The sequence below is a fragment of the Convolutriloba macropyga genome, chromosome 7, assembly GCF_964194025.1.
Source record: "Convolutriloba macropyga chromosome 7, txConMacr16.3, whole genome shotgun sequence".
NCBI classification, from domain to species: Eukaryota; Metazoa; Xenacoelomorpha; order Acoela; family Convolutidae; genus Convolutriloba; species Convolutriloba macropyga.
Genome location: NC_134474.1, coordinates 17,631,353 through 17,658,376, shown reverse-complemented (window position 1 = coordinate 17,658,376; position 27,024 = coordinate 17,631,353). Strand labels below are relative to the sequence as shown.

Here is a 27,024-nt window from a genome sequence, read left to right as displayed (position 1 = left end):
GAGAACAAAGAGTATCAAAATCGATCAGATAGTTAACTGTGAAAAACAAATAAATAGATGAACAATGCTTCTTTAGAGAGCTGGTACAACATTCCATAGGAGACTAACTTACTGAAAAAATTAAAGTTAGAAAATAAAGGACTAAAAAACGCAGGTAAGAACAAACTAATCATTTTTTTAAAAGTCGTTATATAATTAGAAAAGATTTTGAGTAGTTAAACTGATACAACTGTTATTCATCAGAGAGCTGACGAAAACTGTCTTTAAGGAGACTCAGTAATAGCACAACAGAAATAACTACAAAAACGCAAAACTCCAAAAAATCAAAAAATCAATGTACTGTTTTTGAAAATAAGTAAAGTCAAAGGGAAAATATGAAGTGGATTTTTCTAAATACTGTCAACAGTATTTCTTTAGGAGGATAGTGAAAACGTCTATAGATGTCAGGAGTATAGAGTGAAAAAAAATTTAAAAAACTACCAATAAATCTCAACAAAAAATCACAGATGACAAAAATGTAGCACCAAAATCGTTTCAAAATAAATTTTGTCATAAAACTCGATATAGCTTCAATATTGCGCGAATGAGACCTGTTATACAAATAGCCGGCAGATTGCTGGAAAATAGCCGCCGTTGAAAGAAAAAAAAAGACAAATTGACGAAATTTTTTCAGTTTTTTTTTATTGTCAAGAGATGTTTTAATTTGGCGTGCAAATTCATTGAATTCTACAACTCTACTAAATTCAGCTTCTAAATTCAAAGCTAATAAGCTGATTACTAATGTGAGCCTGCAAACACTCTAATGAACTTTGATAACCTAAATCTCAATGACTTAATGACCGGGCTTTATTGGTTTGTCCCGTCTCCTTTGATTTTGGTCTTTTGACCTTGACAGTTTTCGCCACATTGCGTAAATGAATGCGTGACAGAAATTATAAACCATTCACTTTAAACAGCGCGTGATGTAAGTCAGAAGTCAAACGTGATTTATGCCAGATTAAAATCGTGACTTATGTAAACATGATTAAAAGGTAAAGCAATTTTCAAAAAAAAGAGAGCGCCTAAATGATAGCCGTTGAGAGGCTGACGGTGGTTATTGATAAAAAACAAATACATGACAACAATTAGAACTATTAAAACGGGAACAATTAAAAACCCGCATTTCTTGGAAAAATGTAATGCAAAAATCGTTCAGATCACGAAAGTAAGCAAGGCACAAACTGAAAGATACGAAATGAAACTATCACATAATTCTACTTACTCCTCATTAGAGAGCAAATGAGGCCGGTCATTTGTTAGAATAAGAGGCCAAACAACAGAAAAACGATTAAAACTATAAAACCAGAAGTGTTTTAAGAAAACAAATAGAGTCTTAGTTATATAATACATTAGCTGCAACTCTTACTCAGTGCCAAAAATGCAACCAGGCAACAACAGAGCTTAAGTTTGACATTACAAAAACTTTAAAGATAATACGAGTGAAGAGCCGCTTTAGAACACTAGAAAACAACTTCAAAGTCAATACTGTACTATGACCAAAACTTTCAATTTAAAAAAAGTTAAAACCGAAAAACACTGCTGGAGAAAGCCCCACATAACCAAAGGTTTATTCGCTCAAATTTTTTGCACCCTACTTGCATTTTACCAGGAACTGGGGAGAACATTTGCCTAAAACAGACATGAAAGGAAATAGTTATTCTGAAAAATAAATAGTTAACTGCTACAACCAAACAGAAAACCAAGAAAAATCGCATTTATCAAGTAAATTTTTCCTTACCAATGCCCATTTTAGGTCGAACGATAGAACTAATCCCAATTTTTAGAGACTTTAGAGTTCAAACATAGCCAGCAGATTGCCGGAAAATATCCGCCGTTGACACGCTAGATTCAAATCGGGATTGAAACAGAAAAAGAAAAAAGAAGCGATTGATATTGACAAAATTTTCCTAAGTGCTGCTAAGTTTCAAAAATTGTTCTCATTCAGTGCACAGTTTCAATTAGATTCTAAACCAATACTTACTTCGGCTTCTCAACTGATGTATATTGAACTTAATACTAATATCAGCTGAAAACCGCTCTTATGAATTTTGATAACCTAATGCACTATGACTTAATGACCGGGCTTTAACCCGTCTCTTTTGATTTTGATCTTTTGACTTTGACATTATTCACCCCAAAGAGTAATTGAATGCGTAAAAGAATTTAAAATCCCATCAGTTGAAATAGTGAGTGAAGTAAGTCAGAAGTAAAACGTTAAGTAAAAAATCAAATAGATTGGGAAAACCATTTAGAAAAAAAGTCAGAAAAAAATAAAAAAAAAAACAGAACATTAATGACGACTGTGAACAAATATCACTAGCGAGAAATGGAAATTTGGTTCAAACACAAAACTAGGCCTAGAATGAACTACGAATGGATTGGGAAAACCATTGAGAAAAAAACGATCCAAACAATTGATAAAACAGTTAAAATCAAAGTGAAACTGCCGCATGTGAAACCACCAGCGAGAAAACGATCTTTTGTTCAAACACCGTTTTTTTTACTCCAGTATAAAATAACAGGACAAATATTTCACGCCGCAAAACCACTCGCTTTTTTGCTCCACATCTTGTTTCGGCGAGACCAAAACCAAAATCACAACTCCAATTTGACTTCAAAAATAATGAAAATGTGTGAACAGATCTTAAAAAAAGACAGCGCCCCAATATATTTCAAATTCATTGAATTGTGAAATGAGAGCGCCTAAATATAAGCCGATGATGATGGCGCCTATTAATGAAATCAAAACACGGAAACATTTTTCAAAAAAACTCCACTAGAAATTGCTGCTTCGAAAAACTTCATTATCGGCTAGGCACGTGATATCGTTCCAATTCAGTCAACTGCTAGTTTCGATGAAATCAAATAAAAAAAACAAAAACGGAAAATCTATAGAACAAATTTAAGAAAACCGGTAGCAAAACAACAGAGATTTTCACATCTTGGAAAATAAAGACTCGATGAAAATTTCTGTTCTCAGTTTGATCAGGAGCAATATTAGGCCTCGAAAAATTAGCCTTTCCTCGGATGCTGTTTCTTATTATTCTTCATGAAACCACAAATAAGGACACATTTATTTGTAAAAATGCAGTTAAAATCATGGGCTTCAATTTTAGAAAATGCGCTGGTTCAACAGTAAAACGCACAACCACACGCGTTGCCTAGATAGAGTAAATATTGAAAACGAAGAAATTTTTGAAATTGTTTCAAATTTTGACATTCTTTGCACATGCTAAGCCATAAAATGACATCATAGACCCATGGCGTAATTGAATGCGTAAAAGAAATTAAAATCCAATCAGTTGAAACAGTGAGTGAAGTAAGTCAGAAGTCAAACTTGAAAATCGAATAACGTGATCAAAAGGTAACGCGAATAAAAAAACATAGCAGGACAAGTCCTGCGTGCAATTCAAAGAATTTCTATTGAACAGAAATTAGAACGGACAATGAATGGAGTTGGAAATCCATTTAGTAAAAAATCAGATAGATTGGGAAAACCATTTAGAAAAAAAAACAGATAAAAAAGTAAAAGAAACGAAACATTAATGTCAAAATGCCGCATGTGAACAAAAAAGAAAGCACTAGTGAGAAATGGAAATTTAGTTCAAACACAAAACTAGGCCTATAATGAGCTACGAATCGATTGGGAAAACCATTTAGAAAAAAACCGATCCAAACAATTAAAAAAACAGTAAAAATCAAAGTGAAACTGCCGCATGTGAAACCACCAGCGAGAAAACGATCTTTTGTTCAAACACCGTTTTTTTTCACTCCAGTTAAAAATAACAGCGGAAAAATTTCACGCCGCAAAACTACTCACTTTTTTGCTCCACATTCTGTTTCGGCGAGACCAAAATCACTACTCCAATCTGACTTCAAAAAATCATGAAAATGTGTGAACAGATCTTAAAAAAAAGACAGCGCCCCAATATATTTCAAATTCATTGAATTGTGAAAGAGAGAGCGCCTAAATATTAGCCGATGATGACGGCGCCTATTAATGAAATCAAAACACGGAAACATTTTTCAAAAAACCACACTAGAATTTGCTGCTTCGAAAAACTTCATTATCGACTAGGTACGTGATATCGTTCCAATTCAGACAACTGCTAGTTTCAATGAAAACAAATCAAAACAACAAAAACGGAACATCGAAAGAACAAATTTAAGAACACCGGTTTTGCTACCGGTAAAACAACAAAGAAATTTTTACATCTTGGAAAATAAAGATTCGATCAAAATTTCGGTTCTCACTTTGCTCAGGAGCAACATTAAGCCGAGAAAAATTAGCCATTCCTCAGATGCCCTGTTTCTTATTATTCTTCTTAAAACCACAAATAATGAGACCTTTATTGCAGAAAAATGCAGTTAAAATCAAGGGTATCAGTTCTAGAAATTGCGCTAGTTCAACAGTAGTAATAAAACGCACCACCACACGGGTTGACTAGAGTAGACATTGAAATTGAAATGTTCGAAATTGTTTCAAATTTTGACACTGTTTGCACATGCTCAGCCATAAAATATGACATCATAGAGTAAATATTGAAACTAGAGTTGTTTCAAATTTTGAAATTTTTTCAATGTTTGAAATTGTTTCAATAGTTAAAAATGTTTCTATATTCGAAGTTGTTTCGATATTTGAAGTTGTTTCGATATTTGAATTGGGTTGCTCGTTATTGAAAATAAGTTTAAAATTGAGAATAGTTGCCTGTATTCAGTTTTACTTATTCCTTTAGATTGATTTCCTAATGTTTTTTTTCCTTATTACGGTTTTATCCTTATAAAGGTTTCATTCTACATCATTTAGGCACTCTCCGCCTTATCTATAAGAGAATGGTTTGTTGAATTGGCCGCATGTAACGTACAGTATTCGGTATACGTAGCAATTCGCTGTACAGGAAAAGCCCCTATGATAGTCAATTTTGATGCGATTTCACCTGGTCATAGAATAGAGCTAACTAACCTGAATGCATCGACTGAAATCGGGTTCCTTCCATTTAGTCTCTACTGTGCCCCGAACGGGGTCCTCGACAAGGGCACAAGATCTGGTTGCCACTGACTCCTTCAGCAGGTCAATCTCACCCCTGCCCACAGCCGCGGGTCCAAAATGACAGAAGAGTCTGGCTTTCTGTTCAGCAGCAGTTCTAGGCCAGATGTAGTCTTCGGTGCCGAACACAGTTTTTGTGTCCAGACAAACACCTGAAGTTCAGATGGGATGATTGACAAAAACCCCGTTGGACCAAAAAAAATCAAAAATGTACTGAAAACATTTCTAGAAATAATAACCAGGTTCAATTAAAATAGGTTCCGTTTCTTGTTGGATATTGTAACTATAAGTTTGCGTCATTTGGACAGAAGTCGAAGTTTTATAGGGTTCAAATATTCTTTTGTTATATTTCTTAGTATGATGATACAATCATATGATGATTAGTGTAATTATGATTCGGAGATCCTTTTCTCATTTGAATCTTGTTTTGACTGGCAAATTACAAAAACCATTGCTCTGCGAAACTGCAGCAGGTAATGTAAGGATGATAAACGACAAAGAGTTCAATGTAAGGATAAATGACAAGAGTTCATGTCTATCTTTCTTAGAACCCGAGGACCCTATCGAACTTTGGTTGTACCATTTTTGTATCTAGGGTTTGAAAAAGCATTAACGTTTGTCAAAAAAATAAGTTCACAACAAGCAAGCGGTATTTCTTATAGATTCAAGGGTTACAAAAAGATGGATTCAAAAAACTTTTTTTTCAATCCGCGAAACTCATTGTCAAAGTTTTAGGTGAATTCACCAAAATAGAAACAATAAACAGTATTTTTTGGCATTCAGTCCATCAATATTTTAACAATCTAACTTCTAACACGAAATGAAAGGATTTAAAAGACAGGGAAACAATTGACTCAAGTCTGACATCTGAAGTTATTCAGACATCATAACATTCATTCTTTCCACTAAGTCTCCTAACTTGGGCCACTAACCATTTCAAAACCTGAAAGTCCACTAAAGAAAACAGAAAAAAAGAAAGGATTAAACTTTCTCTTCAAAATTCCTTTCAAAACTTTTGTATCAACCAGTGTATATTTCGCAAGAAGATATCAAGATGTTACCAACAATGTAAAACTAGTTTGACATCTTACCAATTGTCTCAAGATTACGGTTCAAAGAAAAAAAAATGTGTTCAAACCAAATTTGTCTAAACGAAATTTCGATGCAAGCCCGCGTTATACGATGCAGTAAAATTGACTCAAAAATTTTAACAATTTTTTGGAATGCACGGTTATTTGAAGAATAAAATTTAAATTTTCAAAATATCAAAAATTGAACGATTAATTATTTCAAAAGAGCTGTCTTCATCTCAACAAAAATGTCCTGGATTGAAAACCATCATTAAGATGACGTAAAAAGAGTAAAGCTATATGACGATTATTGAACACAGATACAGAAAACACACAATGCACCATGGAAAACATGATTTTAGCTACCCACTAAAAATGAAACAAAAACGAAGAAACATTGTAATCGACAATTTTGTTGACAGAATAGAAAAATTATTAAAATTAAACAGAACACTTAAACGGAATTTCCTTGCTTTATTCTTATACCTAAATGTTTTTCTTGAAAAGAGAGAAAGTAATATTCGCTTTCAAAGATAAGTTTTGAATTTTGACAATTAGGAAAATTATGTTAAATGTTCTTCCCTTTTAATCAAAACATCATGTCAACAATTTTTCCCAACAACGAAAAATAGATCCAAGTTAGAGTCGAGGGAGAAGCAGTAAATATCAACTTAAAAAAGTTATCATTTTCTTTTCAAAATACAGATTAAATAAAAAACCAAAGTAAAACTCTGAAAAAACCCACTAAACTGAAATGATAAGATCATTAAGACCATCATTATTGCCCAAAGGTTATATATTTCAGACAAAAAATCTGATATAAAACATTTGCAACATATAGGACAATCTGCAAAGAACAAACTATGCCGATAGTTTATTCAAGTTTTCGGTTAACTAGAGAATATGAAAAAAGGGAGCAAGAAAAGCCGCAGCAGAATTCAAATGAACGCTTACCAAGGTTGGAAATGATGACAAAAATAAGTCCACACTTATACAATATAATGACTGATCAGCTCTAGCAAAATAAAGATTCTTATTAAAAAGAATCAGTCCACCAACAGAATGTAAGATTTTCATGACATTTCAAATCATTAAAAAAGTATCGTAAAACACAACTTTCATGACAAATGATTTCATAAAAATTGAAATTAGATAGGGTAATAACTAAGAAAACTTAATGGTACGCTAAAATAATTGACCAAATGTGAAAGAGGCGAAGAAAAGAATACTATAAAGACATCTGATAACACAGTCTAAATATTGTTTGCAATAAGATCTCCCATGAATAAAAATTCGCCAATGAGGTCTAAGTGCTATTCTGCGTTCCCTGATTTAACCTTTTCGTTGACACAGAGAAACAAGCAAGCGTTACAAAAAAAATGATATTTTTTATTGTAGGTTAAGTTAATGACCAGTTTAAAAGTTCATTTTGTATATTTTCCGATACTGAATTGAATAAGAAAGAAAATAATTTTGAAAAAAACTTGTTGTTTTCCAGAAATTGATAAAATAAATTATGTCAATCGATATTGCTTTTTGTATATGTTGAGGCATAAATTGATGTATCACTTAAAGATAGGTTTGAGCAGCTGCAGCAATCCGTTCACAAAAGTTTTATTTTCCACAAAAATAAATGACATTTCTCAAGCTAAATTGTGCATGATATCGCCTTATCGCAGAAAAACACTTTGAACAACTGTGATACAAAAAAAGGTTTCCCGCTTTTAGAACCAACATCTTATGCATAGCCTCCGGTAATCTGGCGGGAAATGATTACTTCTATTAAAATGTCCTGGAAAAATATTGAAGTGCAAGCTAGTAATGCCTCTTTGTAGAAAAACCTTAGAAAGCGAGTTCTTCGGAATATTTATTGGTTTTAATATAAGAAAAAATTGCGAAGCATTCCCTTTATATCATCGCAATGGAAAAATTTTCAACCAATTTTCAAACGATCTTCACCGACTAAGTTTTGTAGCCTAACTGACTCACAACTTCAGAGTAATTTTTTGAAAGATCGAAAGATTCAGATCATAACAGACTGAAGAATAGCTTATACAGAAGATTTCCCAGACTTGAGTTATTCGCAAACAATGTTAACTTGATTTCGTTTTTGGGGTGGGTTAATTCAAGTTTTATGCCGATTTAATATCCCCAGCACCGATTTATTTACACGCCTTTACAAACCGTAAAAATATAAAGCAGAGCACATAAGTAAAAATTACTTTCACAGTTTTCTTGCCACACAGCAGGCAAGGCTTTTAAGAAAGCTATTCTTTCCTTCACGATTTAGCATCCTTCATAATTTTATAATTCAACTAGTTGCACCAAAGGGGCGAAACATTTTAAATTTTGCCCGTCTCCTCAGCTCAGTTTTTATTATAAAGAATATCACAAATAAAATTGATTTTCTTCGATTGCTTCCACTTTGTTTCGGGTTGTTCCAAACACAAATAACCTTCTAGATCCCAGCAAAACCATTCAAGTCCAATTAATTTTTGCATCTGAACTAAGGATATTGCAGAATTTGTTCAGTTTTCCTACTCTGAAAAATATCTCAGTCGCACCAAAAACTTTTTTAATAATAATAACTAAAATTTTAGAAATTATCTTCCGTTTGCATGACAAAGCATTGCTTTCAATTTCGCTAAGAAACACATGCAAGAGAATAAAAGAAAAAATGTTTTCCGAAGAACCGATTGTCAAAATGCATGATCTTGAAACGCACTGTCGTATAGAAAAGATGCACAAACAACGAGAAAACAAACAAACAATCATCAAAATAGCATCACCATTAATCAACTTCCCCATCCATTTGACCAAATTACTTCCTCTCACCACACAGGTGGAAAAGGCCATAAACAAATAAGCAATATTAAGTCAGACTAAAGCGGGCAACAATGCAACCACTGTAGCATAACTGGTGGCGTTAATTTATACCACAGTGGCCCTAAAAGAGCCATAAGACGACATTATGCAGCAGATATGGACTCAGCCATGCATTCACAAGTGGCTACACAAGGCCATAAAAACAGGACCACTATATCGTCAATACACATCAACACCACATTCTGTCTGTCACCAGTTCGACGATTGATCTCTAAGCCGAATGCATCTTGAATGCTCAACAGTGCCTTTAGTTTAAAAAAACTGCTTTGCCTTAATAAGCGCATTCTTAGATGTTTTGTGGTTCAAGGTCACAGGCAAATCGTAAATAACCCGCTTGATGGAAAAAATAACTTGAAGAAGACTGGATGGAGAAAGAACTGATTGAAAGTTTACATAAAAAACTAGCAGCAAGCAACAGATCAGACTAAATCAATAAGGATTCTCCAAATACCGGAAAAACAAACGATGAGCATGGTGAGGCTTACGATTGATTTTTTTCCAAAAAAAATAATTGATTTCTATTCGCAGCTTCAAATTAGAAAGATTTTTTTTCACATTTTTTAGCTATCCTCAAACTGCTTAAACTTAAAACATGCGTTATATAATTAACAACGCATGCTGAAAAAGTATACTTTAACTGCCTAATTTTTTTTCAACGAGCATATTCGGAAAAAATCACGAGCAAAGACATCTCAATTGATGTTGCATTAATTTCAATCTCATATTTCTGTTCGTATCTACCACATTGACCATAAATAGATGATGAATTCGCCTTATTGGGCAGTTGACAACGTGAACAAATCGGATACTTGATTTGTTCACCAGTTAAATTAGGTAGGACGTCTTCTGCATGCCTCACTACCACCAAAGTGACGATTTTGAAAAAGTCATTAGGCGGAAAAGTGAACAATTCCAACACATTCATTAGCTCCTCCTATTGTCGTGTCTTAAGTTATGAATTGCGTGGCAACCAATTAGCTTTATTGCCCACACAAAACTTGATTAAGTCACGCTGATTGCTTTTAAAAGGTGCTTTTGCCTGTTTTCTTTTCTATTGACGAAATGGCTGGGGAACAAACAAAAATGGGCTGACAGTTTTGTACAATAGGTTCAGTAGACAATACTGCAATATTGGGGGATGTAGACAAATTAAAATTTTTCAATGTAATTGCAAAACTCGCAAACATTGGATTAGAAATTGTGTTGTGAAGAATTCGATACCATTCAAATGACAGAATCAATAAAAAGTTTATTTACAAATTGGTTTAAAAATAAACAAAAGAGATGAAAATAATCAATTTTCAGCCAAAGATGATTTTTCAAGTATTTTAAACTGTCTGACGACAATAAAAATCCAGACACAATATTTTATAAAAAAGATATAAATGATCCTCCATTATGTTTTAAAGATATTCTCTAATATACTTTGAGAAATTTTTAATGATACTTTCAGAATTGATGAATTGGTTTTGTCTGATGAACTGCAATTAAAAGCACTCACAAAAGCAAAGTCAGACTGATAATCTGGTTCATATTTTTTACTCGTTATATCCCCAAAATAGCAACAGAGCAAACGGATAGTCAATAAAGATGGATAGACTGACAAATATTCCCTATTACCAGTAGGTTCAATGTTAAGATATTATTTATTTAGATCTAGAATCTCAAATATACAAAAAATGTCAAAAAATCAAACATACGGAGGTTTTAGAAAGTGAAACGTTATGGCTTCAAATTACGGATAATGAAACGAAAATGCAATACTCGCAAAAAAAATAAAAAAAAGAAGAAAGGAAAAGAGAAGTGAAGAAAAATAATGAACTGAAGTAAAATAGTAAAGAAGAGAACGGAGAGAGAGAGAGAGAGAGAGAGAGAGAGAGAGAAAGAGAGAAAGAGAAATAGTGGCTAGAAACGAAAAATAATTTTTCTCGCTTTCCGGAAACTATTAAAAACTTGGGAGAATTCAAAGCACCCAATACAGAAAATTATTAAACTCAATTTTTTGTGATTAAAACGATATTGAACAATAAGCTGGACAGAGGTTTAAGCTTCAACTATGTTGCAAAAGTTAACGCGTCAACACAGTTTGAGCAACTCAAGAAAACGTTTTCGAAAAACTTAATTAATGAGCAACTGATCTACCGTACGTTTATCTGAACCAAATGGAATTAGAGGGTGCTCAATCAAAAAAGGTATTGTTTTGATAGTGTGAATGTAAAGAAAATAGCGCCTTCGCTAATGATCTTTACACAATACGCTTATTAATTAATAATTAAATCAATTAAATTTCATTAGATCACAAAATTTCATTAATTGGACTTATTACCACTAAAGACATAATACTAAAATAGATCAAACAGAAAAAAAATTATTTTGAAAAACAATTCAGCTCTCTATAGTGGATAGAATTTAGAAAAAAGGAGCTCCTTTAAAGCCGTAAAACATGTAACGTTTACAGCCTTCATTCTCTTCATTTTCTCAAGTTTTTTACGTAATCAAGTGATGAGTATTTCCGTCTTCTTACAGATCTTGACAGCGTAACAAAAAAACTGAACTTGTCCTTGCAAATATTACAAAGGGGCTCGGTAAAGTGCGAATGCACATAAGGTTCCGACTCCGCTCATCCCAATTTTGGAGAATTGTTTACCATTGAGGAACAGATAGAAAACCCCCAAGTATTTTTCCAAAAAAATTGGTATATGAACAAAAAGAAAGCCTCCAAAGCAAATAACTCAGCGGAGTAAAAAATGACGCATTAGATTGATAAGATCGATCTGCCATTATTAAGAAAGCAAGTCAAGACGAACTACGAATTTAAACAACAAGAACAAACATTAATTACATCCAAAACTATGTCCAAATTAAAAAAAAATTAAAATCAGTCAAAATGGTATCAGATAAAACTGAAACTCAACAAAATAACTTGTGTTTCACTAGAAGACATATGGGATCAGTCCAAAATAAAGTTCCGTAACAATTAGACAAAAAGGAACAAAAACAGTTAAGTTTATAAAAACTGCTTAAATTTTTTAAAAACAGTTAATTTCAAAGTAATGAAAGACAATAGAACTCAACTGCAAACATTCTACAGATTTATGACTGTCTATGCCTCTATAGAAGGGCATTTAGACCTGTTATTATTCAAATTTCAATGCGGTTATAAAAAGAACAGCAAAGAGACAACAAAAATTCAATTTAAACTTGTCAGAAAACGCTGTCGAAGTCGCAAAGCCAAATTTTGCCCTCAAAATATGCTCGATTGCGCATGCTTCGATCACAAAAAATGTGGAATGTGACCTCACACTAATGAGACTAGGCTAAGGTAGGCAAAAAAGAAAAAAAGCCAATATTAAGCTATACTTAATTTTGAGAAAAAAAATTGTTTCCAAAGTCAAGGAAGCCATTAGCTACAAAATCAAAATGATCATCAATTCGAATTGATGATCATGAGTAAAGTTGGGAAAAAACGACAAAATTTTGATTCCAGACTACTCTCAATGAAAGTGGAAGTAGGAGTAGCCTCTTTTGAGCTTACAAAGATTGAGTTGGTGGTTTTGGGGTGTATACTTCCGGCGAATTTCACCAAAATGGACAAAAGAATCTTATTTCGGGCGATTGTTGATGAAAAAGGCTTGAAATATTTAGCCAAAAAGTTGACAAAAAAATTAATCAAAATAGTCAACAACTTTTTTTTGCCTTTAAAATTAAAATCAACAACACTTTTCTTGAAAAATTTAACAAAGTTTAGCAACATTGACAAAGTTTTAGGCAAAAATTCTAGAAAATGTGAATAAAAATAACGCAAATATTTTTCACAAAATTTAAACATCGATAACTCGCTCTAGAAAACGAAATTCACGAAAAACTTCTAATTCCATATTCTACGCTGGGCGGGCTTTTTAATGATACCACTTACAACTCTCTACGATGAATAGATCTATTGGTCAAATTTGACTGATTAAAAAAACCCATTTGAGTATATAGTTCCTCCCTCCTGAAGAAGGGTCGGAACAAAAAATAATTATAGGAGTTATAAGTTAATACTAACACCCATATGATTATAAGTGTGTATCAGTGCCAGGAACAAAATGTCCATCTGGGGTCTAAGGGTCTAGGAAATAACCCCCTCCCCCAGAAATGAACACCCATGACAACTCTAAACTTCGATCCTGATAACTTGTTCGGTTGCGACAGCTTCAAATATCAAGTCCCACGGACCACTAAGCCATGGCCAATTAAGGCCCACAAGGCATGGCCGAATGGACAGTTCTTCAACAGTCAAACTGGGGGTTAATTCCTTAAGCCTTAAGGGGTTTTTGATCGGGGTTTTATTTTCTACCAAAAATCGGTGGGGGTTCTGTTCGTGGTTTTTTTTCAAAACCAGTCCAACTGCGCCAATTGGGAGATGAGGGGAAGGTTCGAGAAAAAGATTATTTGTACATGTTCACAGGGAAATTTTTTAACGAAGTTTTGATACCAATCTGTAAAGAAATAAACGATTCAAATAAATCTTAAGGGATTACAATGCATTGTATTCAAAGTATTCAAAGTTAGTGGACAACTTACGCAGTGTCTCGCATCTGAGTCCGGTGTAAGTGGGTGGACAGACACAACGGAATGACTCTTCGTCCATCCTCCAGCCCAGAGACAGACATTGACCCCCATTCTTGCAATGGTTACTCTGACACTCCTTTGCACGCTCTTTGCACTCATCTCCTACGAATGAATTATTTACCTGCTTAACTGATTTATGAATTAATTAATTGAACTAACAAATGACAATCAAAAAGAAAACAAAAAAGAGTTTGATAAGTACTTCTTGTTTTCACGGTTGTTTTATCTTTTCCTCTGCAAGCGTGTCCATGGCCCGATCTCTGCAGCCGCCCGAGTTGCATTTTCAAAATCAGTACTTCTGACTTGTAAATATTCTTGACTACAGAAAACAAATTATTATTTATCATTTGAACCAGCGGGCTGAAAAAAGTTCTCCAGTCAGACAAGGGTCATGGATGATTTGGTCATGTACGGAATCACATTTGGTCATGTAAATCACACGGTATTTCTCCGGTAAGGATCGTTTAAAACTAAAATCTCAAATCTCCTTGTGACATGATAATTGCACTCAGAATGAACACTGCTCCGACAGAAAAAAGTTTAAATTTAGCAGGGAGAGAGAAAAAACGTGACCATCATCACTGGCAGACGAAAATAAGTTGAAAGACTTCAAGTGATGCTAAATTTAGTGCTGATGACCCAACACTGGCAATCTTGTATTTTTATTTTTTGTATCCGTAAATGTTCAAATTTTCCTGGAAATAAGGTCTACTAAATTTCTGTTTCAGATTCATAAAAAAATCCAAAACAAATGTGACAAGATGAACGCAAGCGGTGCGAGCGCGGGGGGTTACGAATGGAATGAGGCGATGTGGGGTGGGGTGCATTGGGGGAGGTGGGAAGAAGTGGGGTGGTGAGGGGTTAAGTGGGACGGGGTCAAACTCCAGGAACCGCCCTTCACACCATGAATTTATGTCAATTTAACAGTTTCGGTGATCAGCATATTTAGAGACTAGTGAGCAGTAGGGCTCTACAAGAATTTAATGCCTTCAGGGCTTGACCTGTTAATCCCTATTTTGAGAACAAAAAGTAAGATGTTCAGACGAAAAACGATCAGACGAAAAGTTGATTGTGCAAAAAACATAGCCAGTTGAATACCGGAAACGACTCGAAGAGTCGTGCAACATAATTTCCATATTAGAACTATCAAAGAGAAAGAACTGCTGTTCTATTTGTCCGAAACATCAAAGAGAAAAACAATAAATGCCTAATAGAACTATAGTGTTTTAAAAAAAAGCAGAAACAATTTTTAGGTTGGGGTTGTGGGTTGGTAATTGAGGCTATGTAAATAGTAAGGGGGATTCACTTGGCAAGGAGGGTATATAGATGAGAGGGATTGTAAGTAGATGCGGAGTTAGGTAGATGGGGGTAGGTTGAGGAGGCGAGGGGTAGGTAGGTGGGGGCGGGGTAGGTAGGTGGGGCGGAGGTAGGTAGGCGTGGAGGGGGAGGGGGCAGTTTTTTTGTGGGTGATGATAGGTGGGGTGTAAGCAGATGACGGTTTCTGTAATTTGGATAAGCAAGAAGGATTGTTATGTGAAGAAAATTGCTCATGACCTTTCATTTTTGAACATTACGAGCAGTACATAGCCACTATGTAATATTAACGAAACTAATTTGAAAGTTCAATGCTATAAAACAGAACTCAACGATATAAAACAGAAGTTAGTCTTCAAAAGTTTGAAAACAAAAGTCAAACGTTCAATTAATAAACAAACTTGCGTGAGCTAAAAAAAACTTTAGAATCTCAAATTCCTCTTCGCGTCGTGAAAAGATAATAACAAAAAATGTTAGAAAACGTAGCCCATAAATTTGTCTGAAAACGAAATAGTTCGTTATGGCATATTGGAGCATATTCGTTATATCAAATTAAACAAGCATTAACATTTCCAGTGCTAGAATTTTTTGATATTTTTCAAGTCGCGGTTCAAACAGACGGATTGTCGAAATAAAAGTTTATTTTTAGTATTTCTCAATCAGCACATCACAAACCCACATGACCCTGCAGAATTGCTCGTTGACACTTTTGTTGAAGCTGTGAAATATAATGTACCCGGTGAAAAGCGCAGCACAAAAACTAAGATTTGTCCTTTTTTTTCACACAGAGCTCGAAACATTGTAACGGATGCGTCGCCGAACTGAGCGTTTCTACCAAAAAACCCATTAAGTGATAAAAGGTTAGCGTAACAGCAAGCTATTTTAAAGTACAAAGTAGCTTTTAAACGGAAGAAATCGATGTACTTTGACAGAAAAGTTAATAAAAACATCAACCTGCGTGTCAAATTTGCAAACTTCAATCGGCTACTTGGTGTTTCCACTGAGCACAAGGTTCTAAGGAACTGGGGAGAAGTTAAAATGACCGTTGACCGACTGAAGAAGTTCTTCAGAGACAAGGTACTTGATACCAGAGAATTAATTCCTACTTCCACTGATAATGGCCTAAATAGCATATTTTCGGTAGATAAATCTTATCACATCGCAATGCCTCTTGATCAGTTCAATTTAGTGGAATTGAAAAATGTAACAGAAGCTCTTACTGATACATCAAATAGTTGTTGCGTGCTAGACCCAGTTTCAACAAGTGTGGACAAGCAGACTTTTGTCTCCTGGTGTGATTATTTTCTGAATCTAGCTAATAGCAGATTTGAACAAGACACGTTTCCTGATTTTTTCAAAACTGCAGTCATAAAGCCAAATCTGAAAAAACCGAACCTTGAAACTGAATTACCTAGCAGCTATAGGCCTATTGCAAATACATTTTTCTTCTCAAATTTATTAGAATGATTAGCGGCTGTTCAACTTAGGGAGTATCTCGAAAATTACAAACTTTTGGATGTGCAACAGTCAGCATATAGAGCTGGCCACTCTAAGAAAACTTGCTCAATTAAAACATTCAATGATATCCTGCTCCAACTTAACTCAAACAAAATGATTTTGGGCTCGGATCTCTCGGCAACTTTCGATACAATGGATCATGACATTTTTGACGGTGTTAGAAAATCGTTTCAAGATCAGAGGTAAATGCAAAAGTTTGATCATGTCTTACATCAGCAAACGAAAATAGAAAGTACAAAATGGAAACTGCTTCTCTGCTGAAGAAGTTGTTGTTATTGGCGTACCACAAGGTTCGATCCTTTGACCTCTGCTTTTTACTATGTAAGTATTTCCCATTGTTGATTTAATGAAGCGAATTCAGTTGATATATCAAGTTTATGCAGATGATACACTAATTCTTTCGAGTTTGAGCCCAAAACTTTGAATCATGATATGAAGGATCTAGACACGAAATTGAGTCTTTTGCTCCAGGCTTTCAGTCAGATGAAGTTAAGAGTAAATCCTGATAAGACTGAAATAATGTTAATCTCGTCATTAAAGCAAAAATTGAATTTAGCTAAGCTTGAATTAGCGGGGAAGCCCAGTATTAAATCACTGAGTATAACGATCGACCAACACCTTTCTTTGACAAGGCACATAATCTCACTGACTGCTTCGTGCTACAATGAGCTTCGCAAACTGTACAAGATCAGACATTATTTTACGATTAAAACGAGAAAACTAGTGGTCCAGAACCTAAAAATTTCTCGCCCTGATTACTGCCACTCAGTCTTATCTGGAGTACCCAAAACAGAGATTTCAAAATTCCAACGGGTACAGAATGCAGCGTGTCGGTTTATTTCACTGAAAAAGTCTGAATCATGCAATGATTTCATGTATCATCTACATTGGCTTCCTATCGATAAACGGGTTGATTTTAAAGTACTGATTTTTGTTCATAAAATTATTCATAAGTATCATGTTCCGGATTATTTGAATCATCTTGTGGAAATTCAACCTGACCAGTACAGGAAAAGATTAGTAAATGCTTTCAGGGCTCTCACAATTCAGTCAAAAAATGCATATGGTGATAGAGCTTTTTGAATTCGCGGTCCCAAATTATGGAACAAACTACCCCAAACACTAAGAGAAATAATCAACCATAAGTTGTTCAGGAAGGAACTCATGACACTTTTCTTTTCCATGTGTTACGGACAGACTGTTTTCAGAAAATAGCATAAATTGCGAAGCTAGAAGAAAGTCCAGAATTGATACTATCAAATTAAACCTCAATTTGAGGGGCTGCCTAGTTTATGACAAATCGAAGCCGTATCGACGATCTATTGTTGATAATGAACAACAATTTCAAAAGCGTACCTGCATTTTGTGATCATCTCTTGTGTTTGGTGTTTTTATTCAAAATAGTGTTACAAATTCATGTCCAGGTGGTAGTATATCTGCTATGTCCTCGGAAAGCGTCTTTACAGAAATTTTTGACAGAAATGTGCGCCAAGTTATTGTCATGGCAGGAACGAATAATCTATTTGACAAGAAAAATAAACAATTGATGGGCCCTGTAGAGAGATCGGATGAAATGTTCCATCTGATTCAGAAATTGAAGTTTTACCGTTTGCATGTTTCAATTCTTGAGCTAATTAGTCGACGAGGGAAAGCGGAAACATATGCTAGAGAGAACTATTGTTACAGAGATGTTGCTCGAGAACAGAATGTCCCCTTTGTATCATCAAAGAAATTTAAGACTGTGAAGCACCTAAGCAAAGATGGAATCCATCCAAATCCGCGAGATAATCGAGAACTTGCCTCTGATTTCAGACGTGCTGTAAAGCATACTGAACTCTATTACACAGCAAAACGATTTCAGTAAGAGCACGGTTAGTGCTGCAGATTTTAATCCTTTTGACAACGTTTTAAATCAATTATTCATTGTGCATGCATTTCGGCCAATGTGACAATATTCCAGGTCTTGTTGAGTCAGAATTGCCTGGTTAAGGCGGAATTTGAACATTCCTTGATGCTCAGCATACCCCACCTTTGTGTACAGAAAGGGTGGATAAAGAAAGACCAGCACTACTACTACTAGTATTTAATATCTAACCGAGGATCAAACACTTTTATATATCAGAGCAGGAAACTCTAACCATCGAATTTTCCTACTTTTCATTCTGTGAATTTGAGAGTCTGTGTATTTCACAGTAATCTCTGAGCAATATTATTGGAAAGCTCATAGCGCTAAAAGAATTCGTTGGAGCTGGTTCTGTTGTCGGACCATTGGAGTCCAGGATTTTGCAAAAATTTAGAGACTCATATCCACTTTGTTTGAATACTTCAAACAAAACAGGTCACTTTGGGCACTCTAGTTTTCCTCCATGCATGCTAACTTTGGTCACAATTATACATATCCCCCACAAAAACTACGGGCAGAACATTCTGGTTTCCAACGCCTTAACCCAACCCTAAAGTATGCCGAGCTCCACCTTACCCCTCCCCCGTTATACATATCTCCCAACATAAACATTGAAAAGTGAAGAACATTTGTCAGCATTTCGCAGTTTTTTTGTTTTTTTTTTATTTGTCTGTCTCGGTCATTGTAGTTTCGATTCCAGAGTTTGAACTGTAGAAATCTCAAATCATTTTCGATATTCAGTCATATATGTTTTTGGTTCCATTTGCCGATTGCTGGGCTTTCCGGTGCTTTTTGAATTTGGTTGAAGTTTAGACCGAAATCGTTGAACTTTATCAGTTTTGTATCTGGTACCCAATGACGACACTGGTTGGAAAAAATATTTACCAAGATGGCATTTTATAACTAACACAACAGGGATTAGCTTCCATGTTTGGTACGTTCATCAGCTCAAAATAGAAAGTTATTGCAGAAATGACTACTTCTAGACCTTAATCTTTAAACAGTATCCTTCAAATTTTCGACAAAAATCATTCCGACCATCATTTCGACCAGTGACGCAAGACTATGCTCTTTTCTGATGTCAATTATTCGATTTGAGAGAGATAACCAGAAACTATAAACTACGTGCAAATAGGATGTTTGTTTCTCTAAAAATACGCAAAAAATAAGAAACAGCAGCACAATTTAATTGCCGTATTTTCCCTCATTGAAAAAGGAACAATTATTTCGTGTCTTCAATTGTTTGAAATTTGAATGAAAAGCGGAAAAATGTCACTTCTTTTAACTCAAGATATTTGTTTATCCCCAAAGCTGCCTAGAATTAGCCCTAGGGCTAAATTAAAACCACATTTTTTCTTCGCAATTAATTTCAAGGATTAAACATATCTTCAAAAAAGCGAAAATATTTAAAAGCCTTGTTTTTTGCAGCGATATTGATACAAACAGCATCATTAAAATAACCAGAGCTTTCATTACTTGGTTAATGAAAGTTACAAGTCGCTCATTTTGAGTAATACTTAATCAGAATGACATTTTCAGTTTCCTCATTTCGAGATCCCCGCAAAATATTGTCTGATCGAATTATATGATGATTAGATTGGTAATAGTTAGTAGAATATTGAAACTGCAGGAATCATTGCAATACAGCAGGAAAACGTACTTAGAACTGGGGTAGAGAAGGAAATGGAATAAATTTAAAATTGTTGCCATTACCAATTATGAATATTACTAACAGTTTCCTTATAAAACCTCCAATTTATGGCCCTCTAATTTGGTTCACAAAATCCTGGAAACGCACAAGTGTTGTTTCTCAATAGCACAAGTCGATTTTCTTCAAAAATTCTGAGTGAGCATTAAAAAGTTTTATTATTTCAATTATATTAGTTTACCGTTCTAAGGTCTCTCAATTCATTCGAAGGAAAGTTAGATAGGTTACAGTAAAAACTCTTAACATACTATGATTGTGACATATGACTTAACTTGAATGTAGATTAAGCATCAAATTTTCAAAGAAAAAAATTAAAAATTATTCTAAAATCAAAAGTTATCAGTTATTGTTGAATTCGTTGGTCAAATGGTACGCTCGAAAAACTCAGAAAATTTAAAATAAACAAGAGCAGTAGACTATATGTATTGATGATAAGGAATTTGACGGATATTTAACTGGTGCAAAAAAAAGTCAACAAAGAATTTTACTCAATTTGAAATAGGATTAAATTTGCAGGAAAACATTGCAACGAAACGCGGGAATGAGCGAGCACTTTTCAAAGAAAAAACAACAGCGAGCAAAATAAAAACTATCAAAACAGCACATAAAGCACAAAATAATCAAATTATCACCCAAGTTTACGTGAAAGGTCATGAAAGATTGAGCTCTATTGATCTGAAACAGAATAAAAGAAAACCTAATCCTAAAAACTAACTAAACCGGATCAGTACTATAGCTATGGAGATTGTACAACGCTGAAGAGATAAAAACAAACAAAAATTTAAAGAAACAAAAAAAGAAAAAATCAAAAGAAACAAAGACATAAACCAATTTTTTATAAAAAAACAACAAAGAAAGAGAAACAACTTTTCAAGAAAAAACATCAACCTCTGCATCAAGCAAAAATGAGAAACACTAATGCGCAGTTCTTTGTGTAATAGAGCAATTCTTTGCTCGTTATTTTGATTCAATGACATCATTTTAATGAGAGTAAAGTTTGGGGCTTTTGTGGGCTGCGACTCACAATCTCGTTGATTGCAATCCCAGCTCTCCATTGAGCCAAATCTTCCACACCGCGAGAGTCATACTATGCTTGCTTATATCAAGCTATCATTTCAAACTCCATTTTATAGCTGGCAGGTCGCCGGAAAATAGTCATAATAGACGCTTGTAGCCTTCCATGAAATGAAACAATTAAAGAAATAAGATAGACAGATCGACCACCAGTCCTCTAATAGACCACTAAACTTTTTGGACCACTAGACCACTGATTGACACATACGCTCTATAAGAAAAAGCCCTATGAGAGCTTTTGCAAAATTGATATCCGATATCAAAACCCAAGACTAATACTTAAGAACTAGGGCATATAAATTTGACACTAATTAGATTCACACTTTTGATCATTAACTAGCAAAGGTTTATAAAATTGAAAGTTCCCGAAGTGAGTTCAGAAGTCATTTTTGAGTGAGGCAAGTCAAGCAATTGACCTGAAAGCAGAAACGACGTCACGAACACAAATTTTAACTGCAAAGCAGTATATGACACTGAAGTCATTGAAAAAGTCAATTCCGAGAAGTCAGGCCGTAAGAATCATCAATGAAACGACGATTTAAAATTTAAAAACAAGCAGGACAAGTCATGAATTACAATCCAAAGAATTAAAGAAAATTTTAAAAGTACTTTAGCTGACCAGCAGACCAATTGAAAAATGCAAGCCAAAAACACAAACAAAATTATCTCAGAAAGTTGAGAAACGAAAACAATCAAACAAACTTGAGAAAAATATACTAATTGCTAAAACTCTTGAAGCTTTTACCCCGAAGGCAAAATTTGATCTCTTTAAATATACCTATTTCAAAAATATGTTCTTCTGGCGATTTTTTTATTGATTTAAGTAAGAGTAAAGCAGAGAGACTTATTATGAGAACATCAAACCTTGACAATTTGTACCATTAAGAACTACTCCTGTCGTACCAAATAGATCTTGCTTGTACAAGCATGATTCTCAGAGCAAAATCTAATGACTGGTGCCAAAATTTCTGCTAATTAGTTAAATTTTTAACGATTCATACAAGATATTCGAATGCCTTTTGATTATCCGGGATTTCCATGGTATTGATAATTGAGAAACGTAAAAAAGAGGCAAGACTTGAAATCAAAATGACATCCAAATGAAGCCTTTAGGAACTGACCGCTGAATCCTTCCAGACAGTGGCACTTGGCTGTGGTTGTTTTGGTGAATGTGTCCAGAACTCTGACACAGTTGCCCCCGTTGAAGCAGTTCAGTCCCCCAGAGCACGCGTCCTCTATCTCACACTGGGGACCGAACCATCCCGCGTCACACTCGCACTGAAACAGACCAACACTGAAATGATATGTTTCACCCTATAGTCTGTAACCTACATGTAAAATAGCTTCACCCAGTCAAAAATAACTAAATAGCATTTGGTTTACAGGTGTGATTTTATCTTTAATGTTAATTTGGGTGTACATCAAAATATATGTTGTTAATGGCTAGGTGAGATATTGGAAAGATGAGTTAGTTATTGGGCACTTTTACCCATGTAAGTCTGTACATTAGGTTCATCAGACACTCGTTATTGATGGTTTCACTCGATTCAACCCAATAATAACTCGATACCTCGAAAAGCATATAGTCTAATATCCACTTAATATACTCTTAAGTGGCTATGGCATCAATTAATAACCAAAACTATGCACAACCGAAACTGCTCATTAATTCATTTGACCATAATACTATCTGTGTCCATAATTAAATTTTTCGATAAATGCGGAAATGCTGGTAACAAAAGTCACGCATACTTGTAAATAAAGCACTAGACTATTTATTTCCAACAATCCTCGTTATTAGTAATGTACTGAAGTGTGCTACACTCAGTAACACTATTTGATAATCTTAGTGCTATTTTGAGAACTTACGTTATAGTGCGTGAAGCACAAACTTGAGTTGGACAAAGTCCATTTTAACGTGTGAACAAATTACTAAGTAGTTTTGAATAAGCTACTATTTAAGATCACTAACTAAAACTGAGAATACTATGACGTGATATTGTCACGCCACACAGAGAACACCAACTTAACCTTGGTAACTCTGTCGACACTGTTATCTTTATCCAATAGGATACTAGAGAACCACGTGTCCGCAAGTATAAAAGGAGCTTGCACGCTCAACTACCAACACTTTTTGGTCCCTGATAACTTCTGATTTAAAATCATACTCCCGTATTGCTCCCTTGCTCAATCTCAGCTTACTTGAGATATTTTTCTAACTTAGAATATTTTGTGACTTGTTCTTAACTAAGAACTCTCTAAGTCATAAAATATTAACTTAGCACAAATTTGGAAATCAGGTAAGTTTAACTTAACTTCTCTAAGTTATAACTTAACATCTCTTAAATTCTATCTAAGTTACAAGTTAACTTAGAATAATTCAACCTGTGCTAACTTGTACTATCTCACTCTTAATAACTTAACTATTCTATCCCTTCATGCTCGGTTCATATTTGATGCTGTTTAACATAACTTATTAATTCATATTTGCATTTAACTTTCTTTAATACTTAACTATATACCAAGAGTAGAACTAGGGGTTGAACTCTCAAGTTATACATGTGGTCCCGCGATTAACCCCGTCGTTTAAGTATCTAATGTACGGACCAGCAGTATAAATGGTGGTCCCAGAGAGGCTACTTCAGTTTAACTTATTCATCTAATACAAGAGAGGCAATCTCGATTTAACTTGTTCATTTAAACTATCAGAGAAGCTTGCTTAAATTTAACTTGTTCACTTATTATAGAAAAGCCATTAAAATAACTTGTGTAATTTAACTATTCAAAGGGTTTCTCACTTAAATTCTCATTTGAATTTGATTTAAACTATTTCTCTGTTTTAATACAATAACTTCAGTCCTTTAAACAATGAGCAGTCCTGGTGGTAGTACTCCTACACCTGCCGTTACTCCCCCACCTGAAACTCCCATAACACATCCAAATCTTTCACTTGTATCTTTTTCAGGCAATGATCCTAATCAGGATGCCACTTCTTTTTGGAACTCTGTAGAAAACAAAATACTCTTTTCACTAGGAACTAGGCCTACAGCACCCGTTGCACAAACTAGCTATGATAAAAGGCAACAATCATTATTCGGCTCACTTTTAACTGATACAGCATTAGAATGGTTTGAAAGTGAAGTCACAGATACTACAGATTGGAATACTTTAAAAGATGAATTTATAAAAAGATTTACAGACGGTAGAGACCAATTTAGATTTAGACTTGAGGTTGAGAACACATTCAGGCAAGAAGGAGAATTAATAAAGAACTATCTACATAGAATAAAGAGTGGAGTTGATAAGGGTTAGCCAGAAAAGATACCAACAAGTATTGAAGGTGATGACAATATAAGAAAGGAGAAAGAAATTCAACAAAGACAGCGAAGTCAAAAATACATAGATTTTGCTATAAGAGGACTAAGACCACAAGGTTTAAAACGCAAAGCGCACGAGAAACTTATTGAGAATCCTTCAATAACTTGGGCACAGTTTGTTGATCACTTAGTCGTAAAAGACTTAACGTTTTCTGTAACAACTGAATCTAGTGGAGCTACAGGCATAGATAAACTTAAAACACTCGAGAGCAAAATTAACGATTTAACCAGTCTTTTCAAAAGCAACGAAGTGAATGCTATAGATACTTCTAGGCCTAGAGACCCAAACATAAAAGGCAGACCTAACAGTACTAGATTCTGTGATTATTGCAGAAGCAATGGTCATTCCATCTCTAGATGCACAAAGAAGCAGATAGATGATAGTGTTAACAAATTGAGAAAGGAACTAGTTGAACCAAGAAGGCCAAATATAACGTTCTCTAATGATTATAGAAAGAATAACCGAGGCAATGCAAGATTCAATGGTCCTAGAAACCAAGGCTATCAACCAAGAGGTGGCTACTCAAACTATAATCCTAGGTTCAGCAAGCCTAACTATCAACAACAAAATACATCTTTTAGCAGCTATGGCAATAGATTCACTCAACCATACGAACAAACCTTCCCTCAGCAAAACACCTATAGAAATAATGAACCAAATCTTGAACAACAATCACCATCCCCACAACAACAGCAACAGCCACAACAAAGTGCTAGCTTCTATACACCAAGTAGAAATAACAATCTACAACAAAGACAATCAAAACCCAACAATATTCAGCAACAACCAAATCAAATAAGTTTCGTTGAAGGCGACGATGACTACGTAAATGCTATAACAGACTTCTTTCCTTTAAACTTTTGAAGTCTCCGAACGCTACTAAAGAAAGTAGTACTAAGTCAAGAATTTATCTCAACTTATATCACTTTGCCACCGGAGACATTAAAAATAATAGTGGTTTAGAAGTAGAATTCATGATTGACCCAGGATCAACCTGCACTATTATCAACCACCCTACATACCTGGCACTAGTAAACCTTGGACAAAATTTGCATTTACAAAATACAAATTGTGATTCAAAAACATATACTGGTTCATCAATCAGAATGCTTGGCTACACAACTATTCAATCTAGCTTCGAGACTGACGGTAAATATACAGTCCCCCATAAAGTATTCGTTACTAAAGAACAGAGACAGAACATAATAGGTATTGATTTTTGTCATTTGTTTTTAAAAGCACTTCACTTCGATATCCCCGCAGTAGAATTAAAAACTGAGAGAAACCTAATTTGCTACGGCTCACTCAACAATGAGAAAGACTACCCATACATAACTGAGATGACTGCTTTAAACATAGCTCAACCAATCTTTCTACAACAGAAAAGTACACAATTGCACAAGCAAAAGCACCCCAGTCAAGCCTTATTTCCGCCAGGAACATATTTCATGCCCCATATTAACGTTGCAAAAACTGACCTAGTCTTTGTAAACACACTTTGTCCACAATCTGAAGAATTCCTACCCATATTTATGGAGAATCAAAAGAATCACCCAATACAGATAAATAGAGGAATAATAGGTTATGCTATGTGCGATATAACTGACAAACCTATACAAAGATACAATATCAAAAACTGTGCCGAATTTACAAGTACAATACTAAACGAAAGTGAGGACTATAACAGTTGCTTCATACTGAACACAGTAGTAAACAATTTACAAGAAGGACAGCAAATCCAAACTAATTCTTGCATTAGATATATAGATTTTCGTACCCAATCTATATTTGACTCTAATATGCCTATAGCGCACACGATATCCTCAGATGCAGAAATGAGAAAAGGTTTTGCTAACACAATCTCAAAAAGAATACCCTTATTAAAGGACTACTGTAAAAGTAGAAACTGTGATATAGGTGACATAATAACTTTCAGAGCAGATAATAACTTAGTATATAATCTCATAACTAAGGCTAATCATTATGAAAAGCCAACAATTGATACAATCAAAACAACACTACTTGCTATGAGAGATCATGCACTAGGACTAAATTTACGCTGTATAGCGATGCCAAAAATAGCTTGTGGTTTAGACGGAATGGATTGGAGAGAGATATCTTCTCTAATTGAACAAACATTTAAGAATTCAGGAATAACTATCTATGTGTATACAAGCAAAGATGATATTGATAAACTACAAAAAGTAGAAAATAATATACTAGAACAGGAAGAGGTGCTCGAGATTATTGAAAGTGAGCTGATAGAAAAATGCAAAGAAGATGAGAGAGAACTAGCCACAGACTTCTCTACTGAAGCAAAAGAGTTATGTAGACCTAAAGTCAATGAACAGTTTCCTAAGTTTAGAGATAAACTACAAAGCAACCGAATCATAAATAAAGCAGTTAGCGATTTTGTAATTAAGCAAAATAGAAATACAGTTCAAGACATAGAGTATCTAGAAAGGTTCTTAGA

General features: G+C 34.5%; 1 protein-coding gene across 5 annotated transcripts in view; it reads right to left on the bottom strand.

Annotated features, from left to right (window-relative positions):
- The window catches only part of LOC142342656 (uncharacterized), a 201,459-nt gene that overhangs the window by 60,395 nt on the left and 114,040 nt on the right, over positions 1–27,024 (bottom strand). For all 5 annotated transcript variants that reach the window (XM_075394110.1, XM_075394106.1, XM_075394109.1 and 2 more), the window contains exons 11-13: positions 22,295–22,451; positions 13,609–13,758; positions 5,003–5,238 (exon numbers count right to left, since the gene is read on the bottom strand). In XM_075394110.1, the coding sequence (XP_075250225.1) occupies positions 5,003–5,238; positions 13,609–13,758; positions 22,295–22,451 (543 nt within the window). The remainder of the gene's footprint in view (positions 1–5,002; positions 5,239–13,608; positions 13,759–22,294; positions 22,452–27,024) is intronic.